At 42.1% G+C, this 23,811-nt stretch overlaps 1 protein-coding gene across 1 annotated transcript in view; it reads right to left on the bottom strand.

Moving 5' to 3' along the window:
* necab1 (N-terminal EF-hand calcium binding protein 1) overlaps positions 1–23,528 on the bottom strand; it is a 129,844-nt gene extending 106,316 nt beyond the window's left edge. The window contains exons 1-2 of the mRNA XM_072262329.1: positions 23,194–23,528; positions 19,930–19,954 (exon numbers count right to left, since the gene is read on the bottom strand). Coding sequence (XP_072118430.1) covers positions 19,930–19,954; positions 23,194–23,292 — 124 coding nt within the window. The 5' untranslated portion in view covers positions 23,293–23,528. The remainder of the gene's footprint in view (positions 1–19,929; positions 19,955–23,193) is intronic.
* Positions 23,529–23,811: the final 283 nt, after the last annotated feature.

Genomic DNA, 23,811 nt, shown 5'->3' with positions numbered 1-23,811 from the left:
AACCTTATTGGCTGCTGGACCATTTCCAATTTCCCATCCTGGAAGAGTTGGAAGAGAAAGAAAGAATACTGTATCAAATGATATTGACTAGGCATAGCTCAAACACCATCTATAAATTTGCTGATGATACAACTATTGTTGGCAGAATCTCAGATGGTGACGAGAGGGCGCACAGGAGTGAGATATATCAGCTAGTGGAGTGGTGTTGCAGCAACAACCTGGCACTCAACGTCAAAAAGACCAAAAAGCTGATTGTGGACTTCAGAAAAGGTAAGATGAAGGAAAACATACCAATCCTTACAGAGGAACCAAAAGTGGAGAGATGAGTAATTTCAAGTTCCCGGGTGTCAATATCTCTGAGGAACTAATCTGGTCCCAATGTATCAATGCAGCTATAAAGGCAGCAACTATATTTCATCAGGAGTTTGGGGAGATTTGGTTTATCAGCTAAAGCTGAGGTGTGCTGCAGTTAAAACTGAAAACAACAAATGCCTGACTGAAAGTATCATATTTGAATGCACGCAGCAGAATAAATAAAATGGACAATCTTGAAATTCAGCTACAGATTGCCAGGTATGACGTTGTGGCCATCTCTGAAAATTGGCTAAAGGATGGCTGCCATTGGGAGCTGAATGTCCAAGGATATACGGTGTATCGGAAAGATAGGTTAGTAGGCAGAGGGGGTGTGTGGCCCTGTTTATAAGAAATAATATTAAATCATTAGAAAGGGATGACATAGGATCGGAAGGTGTAGATTCTCTATGGTTTGAATTAAGAAATGGCAAGGGGAAAAGGACCCTAATGGCAGTTGTATACAGGCCTCCAAACAGCAGCCGGGATGTGGATTACAGATTACAATGGGAGATAGAAAAGGCGTGTCAGAAAGGCAATATCATGATAATCGTTCGGGATTTTAACATGAAAGTGGATTGGGAAAACCAGGCCAGTGCTGGACGTCAAAAGAGAAAATTTGCAGAATGTCTAAGGGACGGCTTTTTAGAACAGCTTGTTGTTGAGCCCACTAGGGGATTGGCTGTGCTGGATTGGGAGTTGTGCAATGATCCGGAGGTGATAAGAGAGCTTAAGGTTAAGGTACCCTGAGGGAACAGTGATCACAATATGATCGAGTTCACCTTGAAATTTAAGAAGGAAAAACTAAGCCAATGTTTCAGTATTTCAGTGGAATAAAGGAAATTACAATGGCATGAGAAGGGAACTGGCCAAGGTTGACTGGAAAGGGACACTAGCAAGAAAGACAGCAGAGCAGAAATGGCTGGAGTTTCTGCGAAAAATGGGGGAAGTGCAAGACAGATATATTCCAAATAAGAAGAAATTTTCGAATGGAAGCAGGACACTACCATGGCTGACAAGTGAAGTCAGAGCCAAAGTAAAAGCAAAAGGGAGGGCATACAATGAAGCTAAAGCTAGTGGCAAGATAGAGGATTGGGAAGGTTTTAAAAACTTGCAGAAGGAAACTAAGAAGGTCATTAGGAAGGAAAAGATGGATTTTCTGAAGGCCTTTGACAAGGTGCTGCACAGGAGGCTGCTCAGCAAGGTAAGAGCCCATGGAATTACAGGGGTGTTACTGGCAAGGGTGGAGCATTGGTTGATCAGCAGAAAAAAGAGAGTGGGAATAAAGGGATCTTATTCTGGCTGGCTGCCGGTTACCAGTGGAGTTCCACAGGGGTTGGTGTTGGGACCGCTGCTTTTTATGATATATGTCAACGGTTTGGACTATGGGATTAATGGATTTGTGGCTAAATTTGCCAATGATACAAAGATAAGTGGAGAAGTGGGTAGTATTGAGGAAAAAGAGAGCCTTAGATAGTTTAGGGGAATGGGCAAAGAAGTGGTAAATGGAATACAATGTTGGAAAGTGTATGGTCATGCAATTTGGTGGAAGCAACAAATGGGCAGACTATTATTTAGATGGAGAGAGAATTCAAAATGCAGAGATGCAAAGGGACTTGGGAGTCATTGCGCAGGATACCCTAAGGGTTAACCTCCAGGTTGAGTCAGTGGTGAAGAAGGTGAATGCAATGTTGCCATTCATCTCTAGAGGTATAGAATATAAGAGCAGGATGTGATATTGAGGCTCTATACGGTACTCGTGAGACCACACTTGGAGTATTGTGCGCAGCATTGTGGCTCCTTATTTTAGAAAGGATATACTGACATTGGAGAGGGTTCAGAGAAGATTCACAAGTATGATACCAGGAATGAAAAGGTTACCGTATGAGGAACTTCTGGCAGCTCTTGGGCTGTACTCCCTGGAGTTCAGGAGAATGAAGGGGGGATCTCATAGAAACATTCCGAATGTTAAAAGGCCTGAACAGATTAGATATTGCAAAATTATTTCCCATGTTAGGGGAGTCCAGAACAAGAGGGCACGACTTCAGGATTGAAGGACATTCATTAGAACTGAGATGCGGAGAAATTACTTTAGTCAGAGGGTGGTAAATCCATGGAATTTGTTGCCACGAGTGGCTGTGGAGGCCAAGTCCTTGGGTGCATTTAAGGCAGAGATAGATAGGTTCTTGTTTTGCCAGGGCATCAAAGGGTATGGGGAGAAGGCAGGAAAGTTGGGATGACTGGAAGAATTGGATCAGCCATGATTGAATGGCAGAGCAGACTCGATGTGCCAAATGGCCTACTTCTGCTCCTATATCTTGTGACCTTAAAACATTCAAAATCTTCGACAGATGTATCATGGATCATCTGATTTGCTGCATCACCATCTGATATTGGGGGGGGGTGGGTTGGGTGTGGAGTTACTGCACAGGATTGAAGTAAACTGCAGAGAGTGGCAAAATTATTCGGGTCTGTCATGGGTACTAGCCTCCATAGTATCCAATACACCTTCAAGGAGCAAAGCCTAAGAAGGGCGGTGTCCATCATGAAGGACCTCCAGCAGCTAGCACAGGCCCTTGTCTCTTTGTTACCATCAGGAAGGTGATATCGAAGCCTGAAGACACACACACAGCAATTCAGGGACAGCCTCTTCCCCTCTGCCATCTGATTGCTTAATGGACACTACCTCATTAATTTTTTTAAGAATTTCCTTTATTGCTCTACTTATTTTAATTTAACTGTTTAACGTACACATACTGTAGTTCAGATTGTTTCTATATTTATCATGCATTGTATTGTACTGCTGCCGCAAAGTTAACAAATTTCATGACATATGCCAGTGACAGTAAACCTGATTCTGAGGTTCTTCAAGTATAACGTGCCCACTTGGGTGAAATGTCAAAGAGATCTTCTCTCAATCCAAATTCCGGATTTGGTGACAAATCCATTCCTGAACACTTGCAATAAAGAATTAGCAGGAAGGATGGAGGAAGAACCGATCTCACTACAAAATGACTCTGAGCTGAAGCCAAGGTTCAAAAAGTCGTATCAAGAGTTTTGGTTGCAGAAAGAAATCTCTAAATGCTAGCCGACATTATGGAAATAGGTCAAGATGTTCTTTATTGCCTTTCCAACATCATATTTAGTACAGCAGTCACCTAACTTCTTTCAGAGCAACAAAACAGATGGCAAATTACTGAACGTGGTGACCTGAGACTCATACTGTGTGACATTCAGTCTGGTGTTGATATCTCATTGAAAGGTGAAAAAGCAATGAAGTAGCAGTTAGTTAGACTGCTAATGTATGCTCTAAAATTAGTGGTAAATATTGTTTTTACTGTAATTAAATAAAGAAATAGATTTATTTGTAGCTTTAAATGGATTGGAATAATTTTTGCAAATATTTGTCTCTGCTCTAAATTTGCAGTTCTTATTTTCTATCACTGTGCATTTAAATCAAAATTCTTTATAATTTTTATGTAATGGCCAGAATGGGAGAGTGGGGAATTGAGGATGTGGTGTGGGAGCCAAGGGGACAGTTACCCAAAGAGGTTTGGGAACCACTGCATTAGATCAAGTGGGTATGTGCTAATTCCACATGGTAAATCCATGGCCATCCAATTTTCCCAGTCGTGCCTCTGGGTCATTACTGTGGTTAATGGAAATGACCATCTCTGTCTTACACCTAATTTATTCTGTTCTTTTACATATCAACTTATCATTCATCACCTTCCCTTTTATTCTCATTATCCAATACAAATTGGAAACAGTTATGGCTTTTGCCTTTGGAAATATCTGATCACATTGCTGGACACATGTTTCAGAACAAAATGTGGATCAAACTAAGCTATTCCAGTACAGCTGCAATTCTGGCATCTAATGGACAATATTTGAAATTCCCTGTTGTATCACACTTATTATTACAAAAGAATACATCCAGATGCTGACCTGGGTGGGTAATTGTGGATTGGAATGAGCTGTTTTCTGGCAAAGGCATACTTGATAAGTGGGAGGCCTTCAAAAGTGCAACTGTGAGAGTTAAAAGCTTGTATGAGCCCGTCTGAACAAAAGGTAAAGATAATAGGTTAAGGTGAAGCTTGGCTTTCAAGAGATATTGAGACCCTGGTTAGGAAAAAAAAGAGCATAGCTGATATTGGCCAGTAAGAACCAATGAAAAGTATGAGAAATGCAAGAGAACACTTAAAAAAGAAATCAGGTGGCTAAAAGAAAACATGAGGTTGCCCTAGCAACCTAGGTTGAAGGAGAAGCCTCAGAGATTCTACGGATATGTTAAGTGCAAAAGGATTGCAAGGGACAAATTTGGTCCTCTACAAGATCTTAATGGTAATCTATTCATGGAGCTAAAAGAGATGGGGGAGATCTTAAATGGAATTTTTTGCATCTGTGTTTATTCAGGAGACAAATGCAGAGTCTATAGAAATGAGGCAAAGTAGTAGCAAGGTCATGGACCCTATACAGATTACAGAGGATGCAAATTAGTATGGATAAATTGCCAATGTCTGACAAGATGTTCACTGGGACACTGTGGGAGGCAAATGCAGGAATTGCAGAAGCCCTAGCAGATATTTAATTAATCCTTAGCAACAGATGAGGTACCGGAGGATTTAAGGATAGCTAATGATGTTCTGCTGTTTAAGAAAGGCTCTAGAAATAAACCAGGAAATTATAGGACAATGAGCCTGATATCAGTAGTGGGAAAGTTGGTGGAAGGTATTCCACTGAACCGGATCTATGAGCGTTTGAATAGACAGAGACTAATTAAGGATAGACAGTATGGCCATGTGCTTAGTGGGCCGTGTCTAACTGATCTTATAGTTTTTTGAAGAAGTTACCAGAAAAGTTGATGAAGGCAATGCAGGTTGTCTAAATGGTCTTTAGCAAGGCATTTGACAAGGTCCCACATGGGATGATGGTCAAGAAGGTTCAGTTGCTTGGCATTCAAGATCATGTAGTAAATTGGATTAGACATTGGCTTTGTGGGAGAAGCCAGAGTGTGGTAGTAGAGGGTTGCCTCTCTGACTGGAGGTCTGTGACTATTGGAGTGCCACAGGGATCAGTGCTGGGTCCATTGTTGTTTGTCATCTATATCAATGATCTGGATGGTAACATGGTTAACTGGATCAGCAAATTTGTGGATGACACCAGGATTGGAGGTGCAGTGGAGAGTGAGGAAGCCTGTTAGAGCTTGCTGCAGGATCTGAACCAGCTGTAAAAGTAGGCTGAGAAATGGCAGATGTAATTTAATGCAGATGTGCGAGGTGTGCACTTCGGTAGAACCAACCAGGGTATGTCTTACACAGTGAATGGTAGGGCACCAAGGAATGCGGTAGAACAAAGGGATCAGATAATACAAGTCCATAATTCATTGAAAGTGGCAGCACAGGTAGATAGGGTTGTAAAGAAAGCTTTTGGCACATTGGCCTTCAGAAATCAATGTATTGAGTACAGGAGATGGGATGTTATGTTAACGTTTTATGAGATGCTAGTGAGGCCTAATCTCAAATGTGTGCAGTTTTGGTCACATACCTATAGAAAAGATGTAACTAAAGTTGAAAGAGTGCAGAGAAAATTTACAATTATGTTGCTGGAACTGAATGACCTGAGTTGTAAGGGAAGCTTGAATAGGTCAGGACTTTATTCCTTAGAACATAGAAGATTGAGGAGAGATTTGATAGAGGTATACTAAATTATGAGGGATATAGATGGGGTAAATGCTAGCAGGCTTTTTCCACTGAGGATCGGTGGGACTACAACTAGAGGTCATAGGTTAAGGGTGGAAGTATAAAGTTTAAGGAGAAACTTCATCAGAGTGTGGAACAAGCTGTCAGCGCAAGTAGTGCATATGAGCTTGATTTCAACATTTAAGAGAAGTTTGGATGGTACATGGATGGCAGGGGTATGGAGGGCTATGGTCCTGATGCAGGTCGAAGGGAGAATACAGCTTAAGAGGTTTGGCATGGGTGATGGGCCGAAGGTCCTATTTCTGTGCTGTACTTTTCTATGACTCTATTGATTGAGTGGCCTATGAGACACTGGCATGGGAAGAGAAAATGGTGAAAAGACTGAATACCATGTCACTTGTGATGTTGGGATGTTGGGGCTTCCAAAAACAAAAGACTGTGGGTATTCTTCAAATATTGCTTGATGTCCTTTCTAGAATTCTGTATTTAATCTCTCAATCTTTTATACACACAAATGGTTGCTGCTCAATGTGTCTTGTCCAGGAACTGCTCCAGTCTGACAAAGCATGGAACATAGAACCGGTTTTCAGAGGTTATGTGACTGAGTAGGATGCGAATGAGCCCTGGTAAAAAGTACCAACAGTGAGCATCAGGAGGGAAACTCTTCTCTGATCAGACACTTGATGGTTCTAATTGTTAAGAGGCCATTTATCCCAGCTCACAGATATCACTGTGGGAGTGCCTCAGGATAATACTTAGGCCAATCACTTTCATCTGCTTCATTAATAACGATCCATCCATGATTGTCAGAAGTAGAAATGTTCACTCATGTGTGTGCAGTGTTCAATTCTATATGTAGCACCTCAGATAATTAATCAGTCAAAGTCTGCATGCAATACCATCTTCAAGCTTGTGTTGATAAGCATGAATTAAACCTCCGCTGCCTCGCAGCCATACCCACCCAAGGGAAAGACTTTGGGAGTAAACCCCAAGGAAGAAATCCGGAACCAAGATCCCTAAGGCAGTTTGACGTTGTTTATAATTTCACTCTAGCATCCTCTGTGATGACACTGGTGCCAAGCTATGGCTGTACTTGCCCTTCGTTTGGACTACACAGTGATGTGGAGAGTGGGAGTCCATGATCCCTTGGGTTTAATGGCTGCCTACTACTATTATTTGAGCTACACATGAAGCAGGAAGTGATCGTCTCCCAAAATGTAATCTACACACTCACTCCTTAAACTCAATGGCATTATCAAACATTCAGCACTGCTCCAGAAACTTAACCTCATCAGGCACAGAAGTATAGTCGTTACAAAAGCAGGCTGCGTATTTTATAACAAAAGTCTCATATTATGACCCCTCACGCCTCAGTTACCTATAAGCCACAAATTGAGAACAAGAGAGAATACTCTCCAAACTGCTATGACACCCCTGAAGAAGATTGATATTTCTAATGACAAAGCAGACACTATGACTGGTTCTTTGTTCACTAGCTTAAACATTTACTCTTTCCAGCATAAGAACAGTGTGGTAATAATCAGCATTGCCTACAAGTTCAATGAAAACACTCTATCATGGCTTTTTCGCTGGCATTTCAAATGGCAACTTCCAATTTCTGCTGCATTATCCTGCTATGTATCCTCTTGACCGAAAAGCGTAATGGTCTAAAATGCGATTATGCTTTGTTAGTAGTTCTGTGGTGAACTGAGGTCTTCTTGGTAGGTCAGCTGCCCTCTGTCTTGTACACCTGCACATTGCAATGAAGATGTCAAAAACGAAGCACAGGTCATAAACATTTATGTCGCCATTGGTCTCGGGTCTGAGAGTACTAACATCTTGAGCTGAGATGCTATACACACTTCATATATACTTATTATACTTTATACTTTATTGTCGCCAAACAATTGATACTAGAATGTACAATCATCATAGCGATATTTGATTCTGTGCTTCCCGCTCCCTGGATTACAAATAGTAAATATTAAAAATTTAAATTATAAATCATAAATAGAAAATATAAAAATGGAAAGTAAGGTAGTGCAAAAAAACTGAGATGTAGGTCCGGGTATTTGGAGGGTACGGCCCAGATCCGGGTATGACAGCTTGAGTGGTGTATGTAGCAAGGTCCCATTTATTTGAATTGCATCATTGACCCTGATATAAAAGGTCAGTGACTGTGATTAAATTAAAATAAAAAGGAAAATTGAAACAGCCGAGAGTTTTGTTTTTCATCCTTATTTGGATTCAATTTAATGTTTTTAATTAATTTCTGACAAATGAACGTGTTTTAAAGCGTATTTATTATTTTATTACTACTTCAATATAACCTGTTTTACAATATTGAATTCCATTAAATGAATTTAATTATCTGAGTTCAAAGGCTCTGTTAGCATGATTTGTTAAAAGAACATCAGGATGGCCCAGGGTCAGGGCATCAGAATCTGGACTTGAGGCATGGTCACGAGTTATGGGCTGATACCCTGGTGGGGTGGTCATGGCAGTGAGACCTGCAGTACAATCAAAGCCAAAATCTGTAACACGTGAGTGTAACTGCAGGAATTGCAATAGTGACAAGCCAGGGTGGCTGGCTGGATCCAGCATTGTTTTCTCATTCTGACCTTTGGTTTAACTCTATCATTACAGTTAGTAAGGTGGATTCACTGAAAGATTGGGAGGTCATTGCATTTCCACAATTAAATGCAGCAAGACATTGTAGTGAGATGGCAACTGAAAGAAAAACAATTATACTCTATAGACAAATGGATGCTACATATATTCATTGATACTTCCTTCTGACCACTGATCTTTCAGTGATTCACATTCAACTACTTGAAAAATATTTTTTACGGTGCACAATTTGCTGATGCATCTTAGATCCACCAGAGATTAATTAAGTGATTCATACTGCTTTATTGATCTTTATGAGAGATACTCACCCCATATTCATTATATTCCATCTTTAATTAGGTTTCCTGAAATGCTGACACATTTAAAATTGTGTGAATACTTCCTCATTTTTCTATTCACACTGCCATTAAAGCTTATACAGTAATGCAACATGGGACAGTTTTGTTTGACAAGAAAATCAGAGTTCGATAAGCTATTATTCAATTTGGTATCTGTGACAATAACTCAAAGGAATATTGATCATTATGAATTGAACATTGTTTTTTTCTAATCAGTGCACACTCTGCGATAAACTATAAATGAGTGGTTATATGAATGTAGTAATCTAGGATATTTTGAACTCTAATTTAGGCACCACTTCGGTCTCCTTCATCTCCACCTCATCTGTTCTCAGGATGAGGCTTCACTTTCCAGAATCTGAGGTGACCTCCTTCTTCATAGAATGGGATATCTCTTCCTCCACCATTGCTGCCCTCACCCCAGTAATCACCACCTTACAAGAGAGAGTTCCTCTTGTCATCACCTCCCACCCCACGAGCCTCCACATCCAGCACATCATTCTCTGCCACTTCCTCATCTTCCAGGGAAACCTACCAGTAAGCACATCTTTACCTCTTCCCCTCTCCCCCCAATTCTCTAACTTTCTCAGGAATTGTTCTCTCCGTGATTCCTTTGTCTATTCTTCCCTCCTCACTGATCTTCCTCCTTGCACTTATCCCTGCAAGCAGAACAAGTGCAGCACCTGTTCATTCACCTCCTCCCTCATCACCATTTAAAGCCCCAAACAACCCTTCCAGGTGAGGCAGTACTTCACCAGCAAGACTGTCGGGGTCCACTGTGTTCCCCGTGCGGCCTCCTCTACATCGGTAAGACCCAACGTAGATTGGGGGAGCTGCTTTGTCAAGCGCTTTCAGTCTGTTCGCAACAGTGAAGATTTCCTGGAGGCCAACCATCTTAATTCCATTCTTGATTCCCATTCCAACATGTTGGTCCATGGCTTTCTCTACTGCCACATTGAAGCCACTCTCAGGTTGGAGGAGGAACTCCTCAGTAGCTTCCAACCTGGTGACATGAACATTGAGTTCTCCAGCTTCTGGTAATGTCTCCCACTTCTGCCTTCTCTCCTTTTCCAGTCCCCATTCTGGCTCCCCTCTTATCCCTTCTCTTCTCCTTACCTGCCTATCACTTCCCCCAATGCCCCTCCTCCTTCTCTTTCTCCATGGTCCACTCTTCTCTCCTATTAGATTCCTTCTTCCTTAGCCTTTATCTTTCCCATCTATTACCTCCTAGCTTCTCACTTCATTTCCCTTCCTCCCTCCCTCACCCATCTACTTGGCTTCACTCATCATCTTCCAGTTTGTACTCCTTCCCTTCCCCCCTCTTTCCTTTCCAGTCCTGAATGGTCTAGGCCTGGACCTTCATCTCTTCATTCCTCTCCATTGATGCTGCCTGCCCTGCTGAGTTCCTGCAGCATTTTGTATGTTACTCTGGATTTCCAGCACCTGCAAAATTTCTTGTGTTTAGGTACCACTATTCTGCTCAGAATAGGTAGCATCTGTTTATTACAGCATTCTGCCTCTTTTGTGTTCACCAAGCAGTCAGTGTGCAGAATGATTTAGTCCTTGTGTTAAGGTTCCAAAATTGAGATATGTGCTTATCAGAATTATTATCAGCCTATCCTGTAGCAGCCAACCCTGCAAAATCATTCTGATTAATTCCATCTACGTATTCTGACAGAGTTCCAACTAGGACTGAACATCTATCATATTTTTTGGGTGACTGATCAAAAGATATCCATTATATGGGGCCATTTTAACAGCGGTTTTGATTTTCTCTGAATCATGAACTTCAGATACAGGAGATACACAGAATAATGACTTCACTCTGGAGCAGTCCTTTCACAAAGTGGGGCAAATGTGGATGTGCTTTACACTTTTACCATTAGGAAATAAATTAAAATGTGTGGAAGGAGAAGGCAGAGGGGGAACATCGTCAAACATTCAGAGGACCTGGGTGTAAATTTTGCCAGGTTCAGATTTATGAAAGATGGATATAGAGAATAGTGTACACAATTGGGAGCCTCTTCTCATCTGTTACATACTGACAAAATTCAAAGAGATCTCACAATCTTAAGCATTTCTTTCCTAGCTTCACAAGTACAATCTCATTGCAGCAAATTGCATAGTGTACAATGTGACCTGGTTGCAGCTCCTGTGCCGAATAACATGGCCACTGAGTGTATGTTTGTGGTCTTCAGCTACTGTACTTCGTCCACTTCAAGGACTTACGTGTTGTACATTCAGAGATGCTCTTCTGCACACCTCTCTTGTAACGCGCTGTTAGTTGAGTTATTGTCGCTCCTCTGTCAGCTTGAACCAGACTGGGCATTCTCCTCTGACCTCTGTCACTAACCATGTGTTTTTGCCCACAGAACTTGCCACTCACTGATTTTTTTTTTGTTTCTTGCACCATTCTCAGTAGAGACTTTTGTGCGTGAAACAACAGAGTCCAACACAAAAATACTATGAAGTAACTCTTAACGAAAGAGTTCCCAGGTCATTGCACAATAATGATATTTGTCAATGTCTCCCGCACCACCAACAACCTCATCAACTCTGGAGATCTCCCATCACTGCCACTAACCTCATAGTGCCCTTACCTTGCACTGTTCATTTCTATCTCCTATCTAAGATCCACAAACCTGACCATCTGGGTAGGCCCATTGTTTTTGCCTGTTTCTACCTCACTGGACCCATGGCCACATATCTCGACTCCATTTTATCCCCCTTGGTTCAGTCCCTTCCCAACTACATCTGCAACAATTTACATGCTCTCATCTCTTCAACAATTTTCAGTTCCATGGCCCTGGTTGCTTCATGCTCACCATGGATGTCCAGTCCCTATGCACTTTTTTCCCCCACCAAGAAGGCCTTAAAATTTTCTGCTTCTTTCTCAACAACAGACCCGACCAGATCCCCTCCACCAGCACCCTCTTCCATTTAGTGGAACTGGTCCTCACGCCTAACAATTTCTCTTTTGGCTCCTCCCACTTTCTCCAAACTCAAGGTATAGCCATGGGCATCCACATGGGCCCCAGATATGCCTGCCTTTTTTTTGGCTACATGGAACAGTCCATGTTCCAAGACTTACCTGGTAGTGCTCCACAATTTTTTCTGCGCAACATAGATGACTGCATTAGTGCTGCTTCATGCACCCATGCTGAACTCATCAATTTCACCAACTTTGCTTTCAACATCCACCCTGCCCTTAATTTCACTTGGTCCATTTCTGGCAACTCTCTCTCCTTTCTTAATCTCTCTGTCTCCATCTCTGAAGAATAACTGTCTATTGAGATCTTTTATAAACCTACTGATTCCCACAGATATCTTGATTATACTTCTTCCCATCCTGTCTCTTGTAAAAATGCCCCTCTCTTTTTTTCAGTTCTTTCATATCTGCCACATCTATTCCCAGCTTGAAGCTTTCCTTTCCAGGACATCAGAATGTCCTCTTTCTTCAAAGAACAGAGTTTCCCTTCCTCCTCCACCATCGATGCTTCCCTCATCCACGTCTTCTCCATTTCCTGGACATCCGCGCTCACCACACCTTTTCTGCACCTTAACAGTACTGGAGTTCCTTTCATCCTCAACCACCGGCCAATGAACCTCTATGTTCAACATATCATCTCCGTAACTTCCGCCATCTTTAATGGGACCCTACCACTAGACAGATCTTCCACACCACTCACTGCTTTCTGCAAGGATCACTTCTTCTGTGATTCCCTTGCTCAATCGTCCCTCCCCACTTATCTCTGGTTGAAGCGCTACACACGCCTATTCACCTCCTCCATCACCCTCATTTAGGGTCCCAAACAGTCCTTCTGGGTAAGGCAACACTTCACCTGTGAATCTGTTGGAGTGGTCTACTGTACTCAGTGCTCCTGTTGCGGCCTCCTCTACATTGTTGTGGCTTAACGTAGATTGAGTTCAGCTTTGTCGAGCACCTCCACATAAAACGGAACTTCCTAGTGGCCAACTACTTCAATTCCTCTCCCCATTACTGTTCCAAAATGTTGGTTGATGGCCTCCTCTTCTGCCAAGATGAGGCCACTGTCAGGTTGTAGGACCAGCACCCCGTTATCCATCTAGGTAGCCTCTACCTCCATGGCACAAACATTGATTTTCCAACTTCTGATAATTTTCTTCCCCTCACCTTCCCTATTCTTTAATTCCCCACCCTGGCCTCTTCCCTCTTCTACTTCCCTGCCTATCACCTCCACCTACTTCCCTTTCTCCCATGGTCTACTCTCCTCAGCTATCAGATTCCTTCTTCTCCAACTCTTTGCTTTTTCTACCTCTCATCTCCCAGCTTCCTACTTCATTCCTCCATCCCCACCCATCTAGTTTCACCTATGACCTTTTAGCATCCTCCTACCTTCTTATTCCGGCACCTTCCCCCTTCTTTTCCAGTCCCGATAAAGGGTCTTGACCTGAAATGTCAACTGTTTATTCATTTCCATAGATGCTACCTGACCTGCTGAGTTCCTCCAGCATTTTGTGTATATTGCACAATAACCACCTGTTCTGCAGGCATGCAACAGAATCTAAGGTGCCTAAGACATCTCAGGACTGAGTTTGACTTTCTTTGTATGAGATAATTTAAATTAGTAGTCACATGGTAAAATGTTTCTAGGAAAGTGTTATCAGAATCTGATGGAGTTTTACTCTGACTTCAAGAAAAGTATATTAAGTTTGAAACTAAATTTAATTATGAGGGACTAGTTGATTAAGGTAGATTGTTAAATTAAATTACTTTTTCTTAGGCAGTCTTTTTGAGTTCAGGATGACTTGCTTCCATTAAAATTCTGTGGGTCTTGAGCTGGCTGATGTGGGATTTGAGGGCTCTGCCACATTGCAGGTTGTTTAGGCAGGTGGATGGTTGACTGGATTGTTATTCACTTTCCACAGCTTGTGCTCAACTTCCACCTGTTCCCATCAGATTCCTGGTACCTTTCCAAACACTTTCGTGCCAGTTTTTTCTAGTCTTGGATCAGAGACCTCCACATCGGATTGTATGTTACCAAGGAGTCTTGAGGTACTTTTTCAGTCATCTAGAAATTTTGTTTCATGTATTCGAAAGTTGGAGCTCAAAATAATAACAAATTGTTTCAGACAACTATTAGATTAAGCCACAAACAAGAGAAAATCTGCAGATGCTGGAAATCCAAGTAACACACACACAAAATGCTGGAGGAATTCAGCAAGCCAGGCAGCATCTATGGAAAAAAGTACAGTCGATGTTCTGGTGGGCCAAAGGGTCCATAGATGCTGTCTGACCCGCTGAGTCCCTCCAGAATTCTGTGTTTGTTTATGAGGTTAACTGGTATAATTGTAAGTATGTTACAGCATTTCAGAGAAAAAAAATTAAATAGTTGTGAATAAATGACTGGGAAATTAAAATTCTATAGCAAAAATAATAAAACTGTGGCTAACTAAATACGGTATGGAGGATTTTAGGAAAAAAAAGTTTACTTTAATGTCTTCAAACCCAAGAATTGGGAAAGTATCAGGAACAAGGAGAGGATGAATTAAAGTTAGAGAAGGTATAACTAATGTAAACTAACAAGAACTATAACTAAAGTAACTCTCCAATCCCTAATGAGTAGCGACTGCAGAAAATTGTGTTGTAATTTCTGTGTAAGGGGGTTTCGACTTTTACGTTACTGCGGAGGCTAATTAAAATGGCGTCTTTGTTATGTTAATCTGGGGAATGCGGCTTTGTTGTGTTAAACGCTGAGAAGGTTTGCGCTAGCAGTTTGTTTTTGCTTTAGAGTGTGATAAGAGAGTGCTATTAACCAATTGGGGTAGTTGTTATGGTTTTGGTGTATTTGAAGATACTGTATGCGTGGGGTTTTGGGACAGAAGGCGGGAAAGCGAGACAGAGGATGGACCAGGTGCTGTGAGTCCGCTAACGGGGTCGGACCCTGAGCGGGACGTTCGGCGAGGAGAGGAGATGGAGACGGATTCATGTGGAGCATCTGGTCGACCACCGTTGTTGGTCCCAGGCGGCCGGTCGAGGTGGTCCGAGGGGTCGCAGGGTGAAGAAGAAGGGTCCTGAGCTCCAACGGTTTTTGTGCACGAAGAGATTGAACTTTGATAAGTGTGGCGCCTTTTATTTTCCTTTTATATTTTATTCTCTTTTAATTATATAGTTCCAGTAATATCTATAAACTGTATATCATTTAATTGCATCTGGTGTATTGTCTGTTATTTGGGCGGGGTGGGGTACCTAACACAGCATCCACACAAACAAATTACCCAGTTTGCCAGGGCCAAGGCTGTTTCCCTAGACGACAGCGAGCCGAGCGACCCTGAGAGCGGCCGGGGGGGCTACATTGTGGGGGCTTTGTCCGAGATTGAGTCTGCTGGTATGCTGTGTGGGTGCCCTGTTTAAATCTGTAATGTGTGTCTCTGTGGGTTATTTGCTGGTTATTGCTGTATGCGTGGTGGGTGAGGTCTTTGTTCGAGTTCGGGCTGGCATTGATGAGTTGGAGGTGGCACTTGGGGCTGCCCATGCGGTTGGGAGAGAGAGGAAAGTGTGGTCTGATTTGGAGGCAGTGTCTGCGAATAAATGTTCTAGCTCTGGCAGGCTCCGCCTGGCACTTGGAATAGTGTCCACCCCAAGAGGGGCGGAGGCGTGTGAGATGTGGGCGGAGCAGATCTCTCAGTTGTTAGATGAGTGGCAGTGCTCGGTTGAGGGAGAGCGACAGGGATTGGTTGAAAGTTTGAGTAGGCGAGCTGGTGACGGTGTTAGAGCTGTCAGGTTCACTTACACCGTAGTGACAACGGTCAGTTATTTGAAAAAGGGGGGAAAGTTCTCAGTGTGTCTTCTCTGGCTAGGAGGGCAGCTAAATTGCTTGCAGTGCTAGGGGGATCATTTCAGGGGATCAGCCCCTCCTTCAGTTATTCAGCTGATCAGAGAGGGATCGAGAAACTTAGTGGAGGCCCAATGGGGGAAAGGCTTGGGGTCTCTGGAAAAGCACGTTCCCAGCAATGTACCACTGAACTTCCGCAAGGAAAAGACCCTATTCCTGAAGGCTTAGAGGGACCACGCCCTAGGGTGTGGTTACGGATAGAGGGAAGCGATGCTAAAGCTATCCTCGACCCCGATGCGCAGGTCAAGTTGTTGTACGGTTCGTTTTACAACTGGTGTCTGAAGCATTTACCCTTGACAACCGCAAGGGCACCGGAAACTTTGGGTACTAGTGGCAGTAGTTATCCGGAAGACGATGATTGGTTAATGATCCTGGAGTTCATGGAGGCATTTTCTGGGCACCCAGCGTGTCGAATTGCTTCTGAGGACATGTGTAGCAGCCTTGAGCCAGTACCGAATTTAAACGAGACCCAGCGGTGGTACGGCTTGGGGAAAGTAGCTGAGGGTGAGGCCCTCTTAGTAGATGCTCCGAACTACCATGAGAGAGGGGAGTTGACCGCTGAAGGCACCTCAGTGAGAGAGAGGTCACGGCAACTGGACCCTTGCGGCGTGGAAGATGAAGGCAGCGTGTGTGTGGATTATGTGATGTGGTTTAATGTGCTGCATCTGAGAGGTGGATGTTGCCAGATCCTGAGGAGTGCGGCTGTTGTGCTGAAGATGGCCATTACTAGTTCCCTAGGACTCTTCTGATCCGAAAAGATGCCCAAGGGCATATCCGGAGCCCCCGCATCCTTCCCGCAGGGCATGAGGAAGACCATGGGGGAAGTGAAGGTGTGTGGAGTTTTGGCGTATGTGGATGACCGCCTGGAGCTTGGATTCGCCTGGGGGGACTATGAGGCGAGGCGAATGGCTGAGCCCGGGTGACCGAAGCGAAGTGTCAAATGTGGAGGAGTTTTTGGCCGGAGGAGTTTGGTGCAATGTGAGAAAAATGACCCGACATACCAGTTGAACTTCCTGGTGTTGGGACAGACGGTGGTGGACTGGCGGATGGAAACCCAGGTCATCAATCTGAATGAGACACAGGGAAGTGAGGGGATTTGCACCACACTGCGATCATGTACTGATGAATTAATCCAGCGAGAAGAAGCAATGACCCACCTTCGAAGGGATCAGCAGAAACTTAATATGTCGATTCAGAACAGATTGGAAGACTTGCAAGTTGGGGAAGATCAAGGAAGTGTTCTGACTAAGGTCAACAGAAAACCGAGAGCCCAGGGAGGGGAGTTTGACTACACTCCCAAGGAGGTGAAGAAATGGAGGACAGATCTCGGATAGGGGAGGCAGACACTTGAAAGGAACCTGAAGATGACTATCGCGAGTTTAAATGAAGTGGAAAAACTGAAAATTGACCTGGAAGACGTCCTCAGGAAGAAACAACCGGAGGCTGAACATCCTTTAACTGCTGCTTTTCAGGTCAGGGTGGAAGAAGCTGGTGGGGTAACTGCATCCCAGATTGAGATGGCCAGGAGCCCTGAGTCAGAACTGCTGAGGCTGTGGCGAGAGTTGAAGGAGTCCCCGAAGAAGCTGACGTCTCATCTGCAGGAGGCTGAAGGGGTAGCCCCGGCTAAATGTTTCAGTTTGGAGAAACTTAAACAGCAGCTACCGATCGAGGGAATGAGGAAAGATACGGATTCGAAGGATGATGTGCTGCACATGTGGTACATGCTGCCTTTCGCTAACTTCCCCGTGATTGAGGAAGAGACCTTTGGCCCTTCTCCCGCTGAGTCAGGTGTAGTGGGGAGGGTTAGCTGTGGGCAGTCTGAGTTGCGGCAGGATCGGGAAGGAGGAAAGGCGGGGCCCCGGACACGGGACAGGGGGCTCTGAGCTGTAGTGGCGGCCTGAGTGAGAGAGGAGTTGGCAAGCAGGCCTGAGGTATCCCTAGTAGTGCCTGAGCCTTTTGGGTTTAGGTGAGGGGGTACGGAGGTCTCGGAGAGTTAAGAAGCTCCCAGATAGGTTGGCCTATGTAGCGCCCGTGGGACGAGAGTAAGGTCCAATGTTTGGGGAGCACTGTCACTGTGTGTATCTGTGTACGTGTGTGTTGTGTGTCTGCAGGACTGGTTGGCGAGTTATTTAGAAGTCATGATGACATGACTTTATTTGAAGGGGGTAGATTGTAAGGGGGTTTTGACTTTTATGTTACTGCAGAGGCTAATTAAAATGGTGTCTTTGTTATGTTAATCTGGGGAATGCGGCTTTGTTGTGTTAAACTCTGAGAAAGTTTGCGCTAGCAGCTTGCTTTTGCTTTAGAGTGTGATAAGAGAGTACTATTAACCAATTGGGATAGTTGTTATGGTTTTGATGTATTTAAAGATACTGTATGCGTGGGGTTTTGGGGCAGAAGGCGGGAGAGCGAGACAGAGGATGGATTAGGTGCTGTGAGTCCGCTAACGGGGTCGGACCCCGAGCGGGACGTTCGGCAAGGAGACGGAGACGGATTCGTGTGGTGCGTCTGGTCGACAACCGTTGTTGGTCCCAGGCGGCCGGTTGAGGTGGTCCGAGGGGGTCGCAGGGTGAAGAAGGTCCTTGAGCTCCAACGGTTTTTGTGCAAGAAGAGATTGAACTTTGATAAGTGTGGCGCCTTTTATTTTCCTTTTATATTTTATTCTCTTTTAATTATATAGTTCCAGTAATATCTATAAACTGTATATCATTTAATTGCATCTGGTGTATTGTCTGTTATTTGGGCAGGGTGGGGTACCTCACACAGCATCCACACAAACGAATTACCCAGTTTGCCGGGGCCGAGGCTGTTTTCCTAGACGACAGCGAGCCGAGCGACCCTGAGGGTGGCCAGGGGAGGCTACATCTGTTTAACCAAAGTTTAAAAATTCCAATTTTTTTTGTCCAGGAAGAAATGTATTAATTCTTTATTTCCTCTTTGCAACAACCTTTATATTGTTCTTATATAGAAAAAAATCATTCAGAGATGTGAAGAAATAGATGTGAAAGAAAGCAATTATTGGGAATGTTACCCAAGAACATGGTTGAAGAAGCAGATTTTAACAGATATTAAAGAAGGTAGAAAGGAAGAGTTTAAGAGATTAGATAGGGAATTCCTAAAGGGCAAGAGAATGGGTGTGGTAGATGATATATTTCTGGAAGTTGCATTGATAAGTAGGGGCAATGCTGTGGAAGTGAATTTAACATGAGATTCAAGGTTTTAATTTTTAGGTGTTCAGAATCAAGGCTGTTCAGCAAAGACAGCAGTGATAAATAAGCAGGCAACAGTGAGATTTAATTCAACATTTATGATAAATTGAAACATTGTCGGAAAATTATTATTTGCACAGTTGGTAAAGGTCACAAGTTTGGGAGGTGTTTGGTGAAGATCCTTTGGTGAATTGCCACAAAGTACATCAGTAATATGGAGAAGGAATGTTCAGGGTGATGGATGGGCTGTCAATCAAATATAATACTTTATCCTGAATTACAATATCAATCTTGTGAAAAATTCTTGGAGATGTGCTCCTTTCAAGCAAAATGATGATATTTATTATATACTGTCCCTGATTTTAGTTTCCTGATGGTGGCAAATCTCTAAGGTGTCTGAAGATGAGTTGTGCAAGTCTGACCCTGCTGTTGTCACCACAATTTTTGTTGGACTAATCCAGTAAAGACTTTGGTTACTGGTAATCTCCCATGATGTTTACAGTAAGAAATCTGGAAGTAGTGATGCTCTTGAATGTTAAGTCTGGTTGATTCAACTCTAATTGAAAGTGTTAATTTTGCCATGGTCATAGGACTTGAATATTATTGCCACCTATCAATCCAGGTCCAGATGTTGGTCAGCTCATAATCTGAAAGAATGCAAGATTATACAGATTAGGGCTATGTACCCTGGAATTCTGAAGTAAAGTGGTTGAGTTAATCAATCTTTCAAGATATCAGGAGAAACTAATAGTGTGACAGAAAGAAAATATTTCTTCCATTCAGAAAACTGATAAAAATAGATTTAAAACTTCATAATTCTTACCATTCTTGTCAGCTCTTCGTAAGATCTGAAATGAATCATACACAAAAATGTACCATCAGTGTCAGGGCAAGGCCAGAGTAATAAGCCTCAGTGAAAAAACTCAATGTGAAAAAGTTGTCAATTAATGAAATGACTGAAAATTATTCATATTTCCTGCAGATTAATCACCTTTGTTAGTCAATTTTTCTAATACAGATGAAGGTTAAATATCTTAGCACATTACAGATCACATTAAATAGAAATGTGCTGGGCAGAGTTTCAATTAAATTTTGAAATTTGCAACTATTTAGCTTCATTCTGTGCTACATTTCAAAATCAGCTCAGCTAGTTGAAATTAATTGCTGTGTCAAAAATGCTACCTAAAAAGTTACATACTAAGTCTATTTCAAATGCTTTTCCAATAAATTGACAACACAAATGCATACAAACTGTATTCAGAACTAGAAATGAAAATATGAAAATCAGTATGCTAATTAATCTGATATAAAATTCTAAATCTGCTTAAGTGGAACAGAGAGATTTAAACAGATAGAATGCATAAGACACCCTAGTCACAGACCTCCAGTCAGAAAAAGCACCTTTCTACTCTTTCTCTATGAGCAAGCTGATTTTGGATCCTATTTGTTAACAGATCATTGATTTGATACGACTTCTGGACCAGGCTGTGCTGAGGGATCTTGTCAAATGCTTAACTAAAGTCCATGTAAACATCATGCATTGCCCCGCCCTCATCAATCATCTCTAGCATGTCCTCAAACATTCTCAGTCAAATTTATGACACAGGACCTATCCTGACTCTACTTACTAATTGTCATGTTTTTCCAAATGCGACAAACCTGTCATCAAGAACCTTCTCCAATAATTTCATTTTTTTAAAGAAAATGTTTGTTAATTTGTTTTGATTATGGTTTCTATATTTATATATATAACCTTTCCAATTTCATAATATTCACCTGTTTTTGTTCTCATATAGAAAAATGGAAGAGCCAAATTCACAAAGAGCAATGAGGTAACTGTCTAATAATTTTGTGGATGGTGATTGGGTGACTGGGCATGCACTAAGATAAAGTAAGGCTTCAAATTGGGCCATGAAAGATGAGAAAAGGGTCGTGCTTAATGATTCATTCAAATTTGGCACCTCAGTCAGTGTAGCATTCCAGGTACCGGGCTGAATTATATCCCTGGGTTATTTCATCTAATCCCATAACTTTCTCTCTCATGTCAACTGAATGCAGAGAGCTGAAAGAGCCGAACTTTGCACTCAGGTAACAATTTGTAATGTGTCCTCAGTGATGAGGCCCCACCTCTTCAATGGGTTACAATGTCACTTCCTGCCAAGGTATTGTAATAATCAGTGAATGTTTCTGAATTTCATAGAGATATAAGGACTAATACAATCATTTTGAATAGTTAAACATTTAAATTAATTAAAATATTAATTTGAAATCTGAAAAAGAAAAACAAGTTTACCTTTATCTACCTTTCCCCATCTTAATGGCTAGAAATTCATATTCTAATAAAACAAACTCCAATTTTATTTCAGCAATGGGAAGGTGAATTCTTCAGCTAAGTAGTGGAGAATCCAATGCTATGCTTGATTATTTTATTTTGAAGCAACTGATTTCTAGCAAGATTACTATGATGGAAATGATTTCATATTCATATTTTATGATGACATAAAAGGAAGGCATTCAGCCCATCTATGCCAGAGCAATTCCACAGTCCCAGTCTCCCACTTACCTTCCTGCCAACTGTTTATATCATATGTCCATTAATTCCACACCCCCAGCTCGAGGATAACCTGTAGGGAATCCTGCACAAGGATTCCCAAGTTCCTTTGCACCTCTGAATTTTCTCCCCATTTTGAAAGTAATCTATGCCTTTGCTCCTGCCACTAAAGTGCACAATCATATCCCTGAAATATTAACTCTTTCACTTTCCACAGATGTTGACTGACCAGCAGAATAGTTCCAGCATTTTTGCTTTCTATTCCAGATTACTAGCATCTATATTTGTTCAAAGACTGTTGAGAAAATTGCCTAGTTTAAGAGACTTGCACAGACAAATTTCACTTTAGTGCCTTGACCCACTTCTCCTGAAGGTGCTTTAATGCAAATACTCAGTTCCACTTTAACACTGTTCCCAAACTAGTCATTGCCGCATACAACGTACGGTACTTAAACCACATAAACCTTAACCCTTATATTTAGGATTGACCATGTGGGTCTTTTCCACTGGACCTGTGTCTCCATTACATGTAGAGTGCTACCATTGTATTTCTGAATTGATAGTTCCTTACATTCCTTAACTGCTTTACCTTGTACTACCTCAGTGCTCTGTAGTAACAAATTGATTTGTATGAACAACATGTAAGACAAATTTTTCACTGTACCCCAGTACGTGGCAACAAAAACCAATTTACCTATGTACATGTTTTCACCCATCATTGCTGTTTTCCCTTAGACTTCCAAAAACAAATAACGGCCTATCCTAATTGTATGGAAGCTGGGATATTGAAAAAAGTAGCCTGTTTATAATTCAAAAAAAATATATATAGTTTTAGTATTAAGGAATTTTCATTGTGGTTCAAAGTTTTTGTATTAGCCTGTTAAATTTGCACTTTCACTTGAGTAGTTGGAGGGTGCCTTTCCATTTAGACGGAATAGATCCAGTCAGTGGCTCCGAATCCAGAGGCAGCCCCAGGGCTTGTTGGCTTGCTTACTATGAGGATTTTTAAAAAAATAATTTGAAACATTATTTTATTTGATTCTGTTGATTTTTTAAAAAATCCACTGTAGTATTAACACAAAATAATCTGCAGATGCTGGGGTCACTGTAGTATTAATGTTGGTGCTTTAGCAGATGCAATTAAAACTTCCAATGTTTGACTGAAAAAAAGATTCAGATGCGGAATCAATACCAACATTTTGCCAAGTATCCTCCATTAGTTCATTATTCAATTCGAAACAATTTGCTCAAAGTGCTTCTTCACCGCATACACCCAAAATTTATATTTCAGAGCATTAATCGCTGCAATACTTTAAAGCATTTTTTTCTGAAAGTGCAAACCGCAATTTCATCTATTTAAGTATACCGCATCAATTTAAGTATCGTATATTACTGCACAATGGGCATTTCATATATGTGTCCCAAAGTGTGAGGATATAAACTGCCGACAGCTTGTGTTGCTGCTGGTTTTAGCTCGGGTTACCGCTAAGTAATTGTGTTAAATTGATATTTTGAAGAATTTCCTTCAATACTTACGTCCAGGAAAATCAACGCGCCTTTCTTCAACTGAAGCGGAGATGCGGTATCACAATTCGGTGCTTCTGTTGAAAAAGGATGCGTTTCCGGGCAAGCCATGGTTTAAGAGAATTTCTGTAATACGCAAACTTGATGACTTTTTTCTTCTGAAATGCGGACGAGTTAATTACTAAGAAATCCAGCATACATCTGCGCAGATGCCTTTCTGGAGGCTATCTCTGCGATTTGTCGCTGCTCTGGGTATGTTTTGATCTGAGCAGGTTGCCGCTTTTTGGGTTCGGGGGCCACGCGATCACATGCACACACTCATTCAGAAGTCGAAGCTCTGCAGACAGACGTTTACGATCTAATCTCGGCAGATCTGAGCACATATACTGTCGGCTTCGCGCCGCTTCCGCTAAAAACAAACACACACACACACACACACACACACACACACACACACACACACACACACACACACACACACACACAGAGTGGAACTGACGCCAATTTTGTGAAACCGTCTATATCGATTCCCATTTATTTCTGCCTTTTCACCTATTCCCGTTTTTCTTCATCTCAGGATACACTTTCTCCCGCTTTAGTTTCCTGTTTTATTTTAAAATCTGATTTGCT

This window comes from Mobula birostris, chromosome 1, assembly GCF_030028105.1.
Source record: "Mobula birostris isolate sMobBir1 chromosome 1, sMobBir1.hap1, whole genome shotgun sequence".
NCBI classification, from domain to species: Eukaryota; Metazoa; Chordata; class Chondrichthyes; order Myliobatiformes; family Myliobatidae; genus Mobula; species Mobula birostris.
The sequence above is the reverse complement of the archived record's forward strand: the minus strand, read 5'-3'. Positions and strand labels throughout refer to the sequence as shown.